The 13,175-nt window shown below is 33.3% G+C and overlaps 1 protein-coding gene across 1 annotated transcript in view; it reads right to left on the bottom strand.

The window, feature by feature from the left end:
- LOC123678466 overlaps window positions 1-13,175 on the bottom strand; it is a 51,708-nt gene that overhangs the window by 16,649 nt on the left and 21,884 nt on the right. The window contains exon 4 of the mRNA XM_045615501.1: window positions 253-370. Within this exon, the coding sequence (XP_045471457.1) occupies window positions 253-370 (118 nt within the window). The remainder of the gene's footprint in view (window positions 1-252; window positions 371-13,175) is intronic.

The raw sequence follows: 13,175 nt of genomic DNA on the forward strand, positions 1-13,175 counted from the left end.
ACATTTATCAACAAAGTTCTATTTATAAGTTGATGATAATCAATTGTCATTCGACTGCTTAATAGTATCATTCATATTTTAATTCCTTAAGTTTCATCTGATAATTGCTATTTTCTATTAATTATTTGATAGTAATAAATCCGCAATAATTCGTTGAGATTATTGTGTAAAATAGTCGCTTTATCTACAAAACTATAAATATATCCAATTCAAAAGTTCATTTATTTTTTAGATTTTAGTTGAAAAATTTACCTCTTCTTCGATTGTAATGTGATTACTGGACTAGGAAAGACTCCTTCTGCTGTACATATTATTCTAATAATTCCTTCATTGGAACTGAGTCTTCTTATAACTAGAAGTCTTTCTGGAACTGAAAAAAAGAGATTTATGATTTCATGTGTTGAAAGCAAATAAACTTTATTATTATTATTATTCGTTTCTTGAATATTTCATCAAGTAATTATTAGGGTTTTTTTAAGAAGAAGATAAAAATGTAATATCTGCTAGCGTATTTTAACATTCAGTCAAGGAAATGTTGGCACAATCAATCATCAATCAAATTTAGCTTCCTGACAATAACTTTTTGACTCTGAAAGCAGAATCACAAAAATGATTAACTGGGACTTAATGTGAGTATTCCGTGTTCCGAAAGCAAAAAGTTATCCGTTCAATTTATTCTTCAATATATCAAGAAGTTACACAATAATATGTGGCGCACTTCCGCTGCTAAAATACCCCAATAACGCTCAACAGTAAGGATCAGTTGCACCGTTCAAAAAATAAATAAAAATAAACATTTCCATAATCAATGTTTAGTACCTATTAACCGATGGTTATAATTTCTACCGATGGCACCGTTTGCTAATTGCTGATGTTTAGCTGAAAAGGAGATAATGTTAATCAGTTTAAATTTCAAAAAGAAGACATTTTATTGACAAATTTTTCTCTTTTGATTGTGTCGATTTATGCTACAACCTTTTCCATTTTTTCACCCTTTGGGTTTACTTTATAGCCGATTCGTATTTTACGGCAAAAAAAAGAAAAGCTATGTACGAATAATATTGCACGATTCGTCATAGATGGCTGTGTAATCTAATTTGAATTATCCTTATTATGTATGTTATGCGACTTTTCACGGTTTTCGAGTTATGAATTTTTTATGAACTTTGAGAATTTTCGACTTGAGCATCTAAAAGAAGATATAAAAAAAGTACAAGACTTTTCTGTGAAATTTTTTTTGTATCTTAATCTCCATGAACTGTACTTTTTTACATAAAATAATCAGCTTCGCAACTTTGATAAAAATTATGGAAATGTTAGTCTCAAGTGAAATAATTTCGTGAATTGGATTATGATCTAAATTTTCGAATCGAAATTGAAAATGTGAAAAGGTTAATTCACGGTTTCTTAGTATGCTTGAGAACTGCGCTCAACAGTCAGCATTTAGAATGTGTGATTTATTGCCATAGCATTTTTTTTTTCGAAAACTTTTCTTGGCCAACATCCAAAGCTAATTTTCAATAATTTTCAGCATTTTTCATCATAACTTGATCAGAAAAATCTTAAAATGGCAGAAAATAATTTTTGAGTAAATTTCTAGTTCTTTGATTTTTTCCACCTCGCTGACTTTGAAGGCTGATTCTATCAAAAGTAGACTGTTAAGTACCATTTTTTATTGATGATTCTAAAAACTAACTGTTGAGCGCAGTTTTTAAGCTTACTAAGAAAACGTGAATAATCCTTTTCACATTTTTAATTTTGATTCGAAAATTTAGATCATAATCTAATTCACGTAACTTTTTCACTTAACATTTTCATAATTTTTATCAAAGTTACGATGCTGGTTATTTTATGTATAAAAGTACAGTTCATGGAGATTAAGTAACAACAAAAATTTCACAGAAAAGTTTCGTACTTTTTTTTATATATTTTTTAAGATGGTCAAGTCAAAAATTCTCAATGTTCATAAAAAAATTTATAACTCGAAAACCGTGAAAAATCGCATAACATACATGTTGTTGATTCGAATAGCCCATGACACGAGGGACCTGTTTTTTCTTTTTGACGTCAATCTCTTGGCCACCCTGTATATCCGTTCGTTTAATTATTCACATGAAATTAAGTCGTAAACTGTCCAACTATTCATTGGAACTATGGCAAAAGTTCTTCGCATAAAGATAGGCGGTTTAGCGGAGAATTCTGCTGCAAATATAAAAGAGATCCATTGCAACCTTCTTTTAAATTAATCCTTTTTAATTAATGGGTATTTTGAACCAAAAACAAATAATTTCGACATTTCCACATGATCAAAGAGAGTCATGTACTGAAAACAAACAGTTCTTATTACTCGATCAACATAAAATTCTGTAAAAAGCTCACTATGATGATTGTATGGTATATCCAAAGTCACTTGGAGGAAGTCAGAATATTTCGATTTTACAAGGGTTGTCCAAGTTTCCTGAAATTCCTTTGGGACCAGTGAATTTATTGCCAGACAATACTTTCAAATAAACCCCGGTATTTAGCGGATCACGATATCCACTTCAGAGGGACATCTGGCCAAGCGTTTTTATGAATTAGTTCAAGTGACTTTGGATATACTATATATCCACATGAGAAATTTTAATTGGGTCGGATGTGTTGTCTTTGAAATATTATGTCAGAGGTGGGATCTGTTATTTCCCATCTAAATGCAAATAATCTCGTTCAAGTTTTTGGTTTTGAAATTATCAGGAAAGTGAAATTTCGAACGGCCATATGTACGGAACTTAAACGCTTCGAGAACTTAGCCTACCCTGAAATATTCAAGATTGTTCCATTCGAGAGTCATCGTGATCACGGACGTACAGGGTGTTTCACGTAAGCGGTTCACTGGATTTTGCGGTCTATCCTTGAAGCAAAATTGAAAAGTGACCCATCAATAAGATTTCTCACGGGCTTCCAAATATGTCATTGGAAAAACAATCAAACCAAGACATAGAAAGTCATTGAGGAAAAACCGCATTTCAAAAAAAAATTTTTTTTGCTGATTTGACTGGTTTTCAAAATAATAAGGTCTATAGACAATTTTTCACCAATTGTTTCTTCATTCGATATTTAGGTTTTCAAGAAAACGGAATTTTTTTTTCTTCGAAATAAGCCCATGATATTCATTAATATTTTCTAAATGCTTAATCGATTCTGAATCCGAATTTGAGAATAAAGTCATAGTTTTATATTTGTTTCAAGCTATTCCATTCAAAATCAACCTGAGGAAATTCAGATTCCATATTCGGAAAATATATCTATGTTGTCTATGGTTCTATAAATATTTGATTGTACAATTCTTAAGTTTTCATTCTCGATTATAATAGAAGCCACTATCGTGGTCAAAAAAGGAGAAAAAGAGGGAGAAATTATAGAATAGTAGAAGCTTCAGATTTCGGCTTTTGTAATCGAGAATGAAAACTTCAAAATTTGACAATCAAATATTTATTGAACCACAGACACATGGATATATTTTCTGATGTTTATTTTATTTGATGCATGAAATAAATATAAAACTACCACTATATTTACATATTCGGATTCAGAAGGATTGAGCATTCAGAAAATATGGGAAAATATTATGAAATAAATTTTGCAAGAAAAAATCTTCTGTTTTATTGAAATCTGAAGTTCAAATGAAGAAAAAATTGGTGAGAAATAGTCTCTAGATTCTCATTTCAAAAACCAGCCAAATTCACCAAAAATTTTTTTTTTGGAAAAACAGTTTTTCCTTAATAACTTGCCATGCGTTGGTTCGATAGTTTTTTCGATAACATATTTGGATAGTCCGTGAAAAATACTATCATTGTGATGGATCACTTTTCAATATTACTCAAAGGATAAGCCACAAAATCTAGTGACCCGCTCACGTGAAACACCTTGTACGGATATGGATATGGATATATTTTCCGAATATGAAATCCGAATTTTCTGATGTTGATTTTGAATGGAATTGCATGAAATAAATATAAACTACCACTATATTTACATATTCGGAGTCAGAAGGATTGAGCATTCAGAAAATATGGGAAAATATTATGAAATAAATTTTGCAAGAAAAAATCTTCTGTTTTATTGAAAACCGGAAGTTCAAATGAAGAAAAATTTGTTGAGAAATAGTTCTTCTCATTTCGAAAACCAGCCAAATTAACCAACATTTTTTTTGGAAAAACGGTTTTTCCTTAATAACTTTCCATGCGTTGGTTCGATAGTTTTTCCGATAACATATTTGGATGGTCCGTGAAAAATACTATCATTGTGATGGATCACTTTTCAATATTGCTCAAAGGATAAGCGACAAAATCTAGTGACCCGCTCACGTGAAACACCCTGTACGGTCTCTTGACACCACCGAATACAAACTGTCATTGCGATAGGGTATAACCGCTTGAGGAGCCTACATTTGGTTATTGATTTTATATGAGAGAGTTCTGAAGTATATCGAAGTATATGAAGGCCATATCATATAAATACGAAAGATTCACATTGAATAGCTTACAATTAAAATAATATAACAGTACCAGTCATCATATTTCAAATAAGCTACCAAAACTATTGATACTAGTTATTGTCGATACAGGGGTTTAGTTCAGATTATATGCTCATTCATACCTTCCAGCGTCTGGTCTTGATCGAAACAACAACGCATCAAGTTGCAACAACATCCTAATAGGCATTCAATTAAAGATTTCTCAGTAAACACCCTGATGCTCCGCCAATGACTCCCACTCATTAAAAGTTCGCTCTGAAGTAATCTCGGGCCTATTGCTTGTGCCCACTGGAGCTTGTTACATTAAATTTAGCGAATTCCATTAATTTCCAGAGTACAACTATGTAAACTATAATATAACTCGTTGGTATAAACAGAGAGGAAACCTATTTCGCGATCTGGAGAACCATCGAATGTTGTACGCCTTTTGGAATCGCTGGAATTTCTAGAATGGAAATGTGTTTCCTTATCAAGGCAAACTTGCTCTTCGCTCACCGTGCAGTATTTAGGTATTATCTTTCCGCAAACATCCCTTAGAGTTGATCCAGCGTAATTTCAGGAGCGAGTGGCAGATCAGCTTACTTCAATTTAGATTGATCCTGTAAGGGATCAGAAATATGTACGAGAATAATAAGAAAGATAATTCTTGGAAGTTGAATATCTGGAGGAAAAACAGTAGGGTGTGTTTCAAAATCGCGAGATCGCAAGGTTGAAATTCTACCTCAAATAATCAATTCAAATTTATTATGCGTGGAAACAATTGTTACAATTATAATAAAAATTGTAGGAAAAAAAGAGTAGTCAGTATGGTTACAGAATGGCGAATGCGCCAAACGGAGTGTAACGTTTCAGAATGGAATTATTAATCTTCTCACTCCGATTGAATCAAATGGATCAAGTACTCAGCATGGTCATTTATAATTTCATAAAACAAGTCCAGAAGGTACCGATATTCTTCCACGAGTTCAACAGTTTTTGAATGAACGAGTGTTAGAATGAACCTTCTCTACACCTACATTATTTTCACTAATTTTCATTAAGATTAATGAAATATTTCCATCCACATCGAGAAAGGTTGGTTGGCAGAATAGTTTTCTGTATCAAAAAGGACTAGGTGGCAGCCAAATGGAAAATTTTTCACCTGTTAATTTTTCAGAATTTTACGTTTTTTGTAGAATATGACCTTCTGAACAAGAAAGACAATGGGTCCAACTCAATCATATGTTTTCGAGTATACAGAGTGATGAAGTTGGAAACTCTCATTTCTTTGAAGTGACATATCTCGTAGGACAACATCTTGAATGAAACACTTTTGGGCGACAAATATTGCTTGCCCCTAAGATAATAATTTGAGACTAGTTTTTTATGAAAATTATCGTTAGATACGGGGTGAGTCAAACATTATTCAAAATGAGATTCGTACAGTTCATTCATCCTGTACATTCGTTCAGTTCAATTCATCCTGTAAGTAATTGAAAAAGAAGTCCGTGGAATCTTCCAATTTTTTGTAATTAATCTTGATTCAAGTACATTATTATAATGTCAAACAGTATTGGTTTTGCTATGACCAGTTTCTGAGATACAATTAGGTGGCCCAAGAGGGAATGTTCCAAACTCTGAATCCTTACGACTGTGAAGGTCAGTAGTCCAGGCCAATGACAGAAAAAAAATCTAATTTTGGTAGACCAGCGCCTAACCGTTAGATTTAAGGTGAAAAATCAGCAATTCTCTGGCTTAAAACCATCAAATCTCTCAGCTTCTGAAAAGGCTTGCACTCGCACAATCCAATCTGATCCAAGTTCAGAAATATTTGAAACTATCGATCACAATTTGAAAGTTACGAAAACAAAGTTATTTTCCTGAATTCATTGAAAAATTTAACATATTTATCAACTCCATCCAACGCCTCAGTGTTGTAAATAAAGAAAAACCATCAGCTTATTCTGTTTATAAATGGTCAAAGCCATAGCAAGAGTAATAATCGAAAAATTGTTTTAATATCAAGCAGATAGCTGCAAATTATGATTTATTTTTCATTTAAACTAATCCCCTAAAACAGTGTTATAAGGAACAAGGCAACCTTCAGCTGAAATTTATGTATTACAATAGCTAAGTGAATTTGATGCTACTGAGCTGATTTTATTAAGGTGTTATGATTAATCTGAGGAATATTGTAGATTCCATGTTTCAATATTGAATCAATTAACTACGTCGTTCATAGAGTATGGAATGCTGGTTGAATAGATATAGCCTGATTTAATAGAAATTTCAGGATGTCAATATGTAATGAACTCATGCTTGAGCTGGTTACATTATTCATGTGTTAAGAACCTAATCGAAATATCATGTACTGCAAAATGGCGAGCAGATTCTCATTAATTCCAATAAACAATACTTTTACTCGGGTATAATATTTTTATGATTTGAACTGTTACTAGAATAAAATTTTTAGAAGGAACTAGCTAAACCAACAAGTTAATGTGTATTTCTAAGGGGTGTTATGAAAATAAATAGAGAATGAGAGAATCGCGTACAGGCTCTAAAGCCTCTGAGATTAATGTTTATGAAATTAATTAAGGTTTTACCACTGAAGTGCTTTGTAGACTTTTTTCTTCTATTCAGAAATCATTATATTTATTCTTTCAGATATTCATACCAAACTTTCCTTCTTATATTGAAAATTTTCATAAGTTTCCCACTAATAAATTAATATTTGTGTGCAATTTTATATTTTAGGCAGTAATGAATGGAACATTTTATTCAATCTCTCAGATATTTACACCAAACTTGCAATCTTGTTTGAAAAATGCTCAGAAGTTTCTCATAAATGAATTAATATTTGGATCTACAATATGCAAATTTTTTAAACAACAATGCAAGTTTTGTGTAAATATTTGAGCGATTAAATATAATATTCCATTCATTTATTCGTGAATTACATAATTGTAAAGAAAATATTAATTTATTTGTGAGAAACTTATGAAAATTTTTATGTAACAAGGCAAGTTTGGTATGAAAATCTGAAAGAATGAATATAATGCTTCGTTTATTCCTCCCTAGAATATATACTATTACAATCAACATTGAGTCAACAGCTAGCAATAAATATTTTGTTGAAGAGAAAGAAATATATTGTTTGCCAATTGTTAAGATAAACAATATTGTACATGAACTTACGTAAGTTCGGCCCTATTCAAAGCAGATATTTCTTTGGTACTAATATATTTTATTGAATACAAATAAACGTTTCTCTCAGTGTATGATAAAATAAACTACATTATTATTATTATTATTACATCCAAATCGATTATCAAATGTGATCTATAAATTTCATGGTAACCTCAATAACTATAAATAATACAACAAAAGATTAATTAGACATATTTTCGCATTTTTTTTCCATTATTATAACTGTATAGCCGAGACCATATTAGAGGGACCACGTGAATAAGACGAATGCTTTGATCTGTCATCAATTTGAAATATAAAAAGCATTTTTCAAACAGCATGATTCATTGTTATACAGTTTAAAGTCCAGCCGGATGTTTCCATAAGAAAAAGTCTTTCTGGGAACGATCAAATCAAATCAATTTTGATTTGAAGCCGGCCATCCTCTGATCGTTGGTGTACGATCACCTTGATGTAAAGGGTTTTTCAACAAGAACTTTGTTTTTAAAAATGGTCACACCAGAACTATACGTGACAGTTTTAACATTTGGTTTTTTTGAAATATCTACAGATGCCCCCCGTAAATATGCGACAAACGGTTACCATGAACGGGGTCATCATAGAGGACTCGTATCAAGGAAATTCAATCGCCTGAGTGCCTTTGTTTGGGATATACAGTGTGATGTTCATCTTATGAGTAAAATTTCACATTTCAATAACTCTTTCACTAATCGACCGAATAATTTCAAATTTTGAAGTTTTGTCACCCTTTACTATCGCCTTCCTTCAAGTTTGCTGAAGTCGAGTAAATCAGATCCGGACTAGGAAAATTCCAAGTATAACCGTGGCAAACAGAGATGTAGAATTTTTATTATGAATTAATTCTTTGTGGTTACCAAAACGAAGAAAATCGTTCAATGCGATCCAATATTCAGGAAAATAAAAAAAAGTCTGAAATTTTCCTAGTCCGGATCTGATTTATTCGATTTCGGAAATATTGAAGGAATGCGCTATAAAAGATTGACAAAACTTCAAATTTTGAAATTATTCGGTCAATTAGTCAAAGAGTTATTGAACTGTGAAATTTCACTCATGAGATGAATATCACCTTGTGAAGGGTGTTTTTTTCAGAACTATAGAACTTTAAAAAGAAATAAAACAACGATGGATTATTCGATTGACATGAATTTTATTTATCCGCAAGAAAATCTTGTGGCATTACTTTAAATATGATTTCTGGCATATGACCGCCACGGCTGGCTCGGATGTAGTTCAATCTGGACGTACAATTTTCGATGTTTTTTTCCAACATTTGTGGCCGTATATCGGCAATAACACGGCGAATGTTGTCTTGTCGAAGGTTTATGGCTTATCGGCATAGAACCAATGACTTCACATAGCCCCACAGAAAGTAGTCTAGCGGTGTTGAATCACAAGATCTTGGAGGTCAATTCACTGGTCCAAAACGTGAAATTAGGCGGTCACCAAACGTATCTTTCAATAAATCGATTGTGGCACGAGCTGTGTGACATGTTGCACCGTCTTGTTGGAACCACAGCTCCTGGACATCATGGTTGTTCAATTCAGGAATGAAAAAGTTAGTAATCATGGCTCTATACCGATCACCATTGACTGTAACGTTCTGGCCATCATCGTTTTTGAAGAAGTACGGACCAATGTGCCCATAAAGCGCACCAAACAGTCAGTTTTTCTGGATGTAACGGTGTTTCGACACACACTTGAGGATTAGCTTCACTCCAAATGCGGCAGTTTTGTTTGTTGACGTAGCCATTCAACCAGAAGTGCGCTTCATCGCTAAACAAAATAAAATGAACGTAGTGCGCGATACGTATTCCACACAGAACCATTATTTCTGAAATAAAATTGCACTATTTGCAAGCGTTGTTCAGGCCTGAGTCTATTCATGATGAATTGCCAAACCAAACTGAGAATGAATAACTTGACAGCTGTTGAATCGGTCGCCATCTTGAACAGTAATGCCAACTTAAAGTTATATACCTCGAAAAAAAACATTATTCAACATAATAATGGACGATATAATAGAAGATTTGAAGAATACAGCAAGAGGATACAAGCTAACAACCGGTGAAATAAAGATAATCTGCTACGCCGACGATGCAGTAATTGTGGCTGAGAGCGAAGACGATCTACAGAGGCTCTTGTTTAAATTTTACACAAAGGCAACAAAATTGAACATGGAAATATCTACTACAAAAACTAAATCACTCGTTGTTTCAAAGGAACTAATTAGATGTAAACTTGTAGTTGAGGACCGACCAATAGAACAGGTTATGAGGGTTGCATATTTGAGCGTGCAGATCTCGTCTAATCAGGACAGAACTGGGAAAATTAAAGACCAAGCAAATAAGGCGGCAAGAATTTCGGGTGCTCTTAAAGACATTGTGTGGAACAACAAACACATGCGCAATCAAACCAAGGTCAGAATATATAAAACTATTATGAGACCAATTATGACATACGGTATCGAAACAAGAGCCGATACTAAAGTAATGAAGAACGCACTGCGAACTGCCGAGATGAAGGTGCTCAGAAACGTCCTAGGCCTCACATTACGAGACAAAAGAAGAAATGAAGATATTCCCAGCGAATGTGAAGTTCCGGATGTAGTCCGATGGGGTCGCAATAGGCGAAGATTATGGAATGCCCACGCGGAAAGAATGGGCGATGGAAGAATTGCGAAGATTGTGAGAGACGGAACACCGGGAACGCGCAGACCGTTGGGGAGACCACCAAAACGATGGAGAGACTCATGGACTTCGATCTCACAGGAGGCATAATAATTGGAGAATACAAGCCACGGCTTAAAATATGAAGAAGAAGAAGAAGAAAAAAAACACCCGTTATATCCCAAATGAAGGCACTCAGGCGATTGAAACCTCTTGATACGAGGCCTCCATGATAACCTTCATTCATGGTATCCATTTGTCGCATTCTTCCTTATATAATAGTAGAAGCTTGGTCAATAATTGTTACAATGAATTCTATTTCACTCGAAAAGCGAATTGAATTAACAAAAATGCTTCATGAAAAATGCGGATCTGTAAAATTTACATTTCCTAAAATTTAACATGATCGTCCTTCTGAGACTGTTATCAAGAATTTGGCCAATGAATTTGAGTCGATATGGTACCTCAGTACCTAATGCGTCATCCCCAACATGTATTCCATCAGGTATTTCAAGGGAAAACATTGCTGCCTTGAGCCACAGTTTGCAGAAGAGCCGAATTTGTCTATTCCTCGAAGTTCTCAACAATTGAAGTTATCTACAACAACCACATGGCGAATTGTGCATAAGATTTTGGCTTCAAAGTCTTACAAGGTGCCGATAGATCGTTCATATTGCTCAATTCATTCAAAAAACTCCTTGTTTTTTCTGGAAAAATCTTTTTTCAGACGAAGTACATTTTCTTTGTCAGATTACGTCATCGAGCAAAATTGTGGCATTTCGACTTTTAAAATAAAAGATATTTTGTTGAGAAGCATTTAGATGCTGAACGTGTCACTTTTTTTCAAAAATTTTGCTGAAATCTACGGAAATGCTGCTTACCCATCAGATATGTCAACAAATCAATTTTGGCCTAATATTGATAATATGTGCTTATGATGATTCAATTTCCTACTGAAAATATTTGGGAATTTTAATGAATTAAAAACGTTCAAAAAAGCTATATTATTATTGATAGTTGAACGTGAACCTTACACACTTTTGGAATTTAGAAACTACTTCTGTGGATTATAAGTTGAGGTTATTATGAAGAAATTTTAATATGCATTGTGTTATGTTCTAGTAATAAATAAAAATTACATATTGCATCAAGTTTATAATGAGTTTGTTACGTACAATTCTGGAAAAAAAAAATTATTAATATGGATATGACTAACATGTAGTTACAACAAAACGATGCCGCAAGTAACACAGCCGCTGAAACAAAGAATTTATTGCAAACCCAATTTCCCGATAGCATAATTTCACGAAATTCAGCCGTTAAGTGACTATAGTTCGATCATGTAATTTAAAACCGCTGGATTATTGATTATGGGGTTATGTTGAAGACAAAGTCTATAGGGAGCCAATCGATTGCAGCCGCAAAATTCAAAATTCGTGAAGTGATTAATAAAGTAGACCCACCATTCTATCAAAAAGTGATTATATAATAATAATAATAATAGTTTATTTTACCCAATAGGAAATTTCCCAATAACAGGGTAACATATTGACAATGAATAATATGAACAATTATTCAAACAAAATTACATATTCAATGATACAACAATAAACAATAACCGCCCCGAACTAAAAAAACAAATTAAACTTAAGTTCATCAGCAGCCCTGCACAATCGATAGACCGGAGCTTGCTCAAGTATGTTAGTCCGAGGTTTAGGGAGTCGAAAAGTTGTGGTCCTCGCTTCAATTCTTGGTACATTATATACTTAATCCTGATTCACAAAACAAAGTTCTTTTTAAAAAACCCTGTATAAGAAAAAAAATGATAAACCATAGCGTAAAATGAGCAGTATTTATGATTAAGGCCTTCGTTCTGAATACCAACCGAACAAAATTGTGTTAACAGATTAGAAGCGTCTTTTACTTGTTGCCACAGACTTTGAACCAGGCAGAAACGGTATGAAAGAGGGCGGCGCACTGAATCGTGTGAACTTCCACGCCACATTCTGACGGAAATCAGAATTTATGCAGACGCCGATTCCGGACTGAGGCACTACGATAAATCAGGAATGCGGGATTCCGGGACCCTTCCTAACCCTTCGAAAAGGGGGTTATTGACGTTATTGTTTCCTTATTCTTCTATTCCTTCAGATGAAGAAGAATTTGGCGCCTTATCCAACGAACGTACGGATGATGTGATATGGTCCAGGGAAACATAGGGTTTTTTTGCAGATATATTCACGTTGTCGAAACCCTTCTGGAATACTTTCATCGATAAATATTCAAGTTAGATTGGTTCAAAACAAGTTCGGAAGGACTGAATTTCGATATACATATAATTACGTAATATAGCCCCATTCTGATCATATGATATGTTTCACGAAGACGTATTGTCGATTTAGCTATTCAGTCTTTTGTTTAAAATTTGTCTTAGAATCATACCACTTTTATTAGAAATAAGAATAAGAGTTTATAAATACTAAAATTTTGTTTTGGTAGCGAGTCAATTAGATTCAAATAGTTAATTAAGCTTCTGTATTCTTTATAGACAAAGTGTTTTTTGAAAACAAAGCTTTCCATGTCAAATTCATAATTTTTTACATACAATGATTTCGGAATAGGAATGCAATTTCAACATATTTTTCTTTTGCAAATCAACGAAAATTTATTCGGAACCGTTCAAGAAAAGCAATGAAGTATTCAATAAAATACTGGAGGGTTAGATATACTGTCTTTCTAGCCATGGTCAAGTCAGTTCTGTACTTTAAGTTCGGCCCACAACT

The sequence above is a fragment of the Harmonia axyridis genome, chromosome 4 (assembly GCF_914767665.1).
Source record: "Harmonia axyridis chromosome 4, icHarAxyr1.1, whole genome shotgun sequence".
In the NCBI taxonomy this organism is placed as follows: Eukaryota; Metazoa; Arthropoda; class Insecta; order Coleoptera; family Coccinellidae; genus Harmonia; species Harmonia axyridis.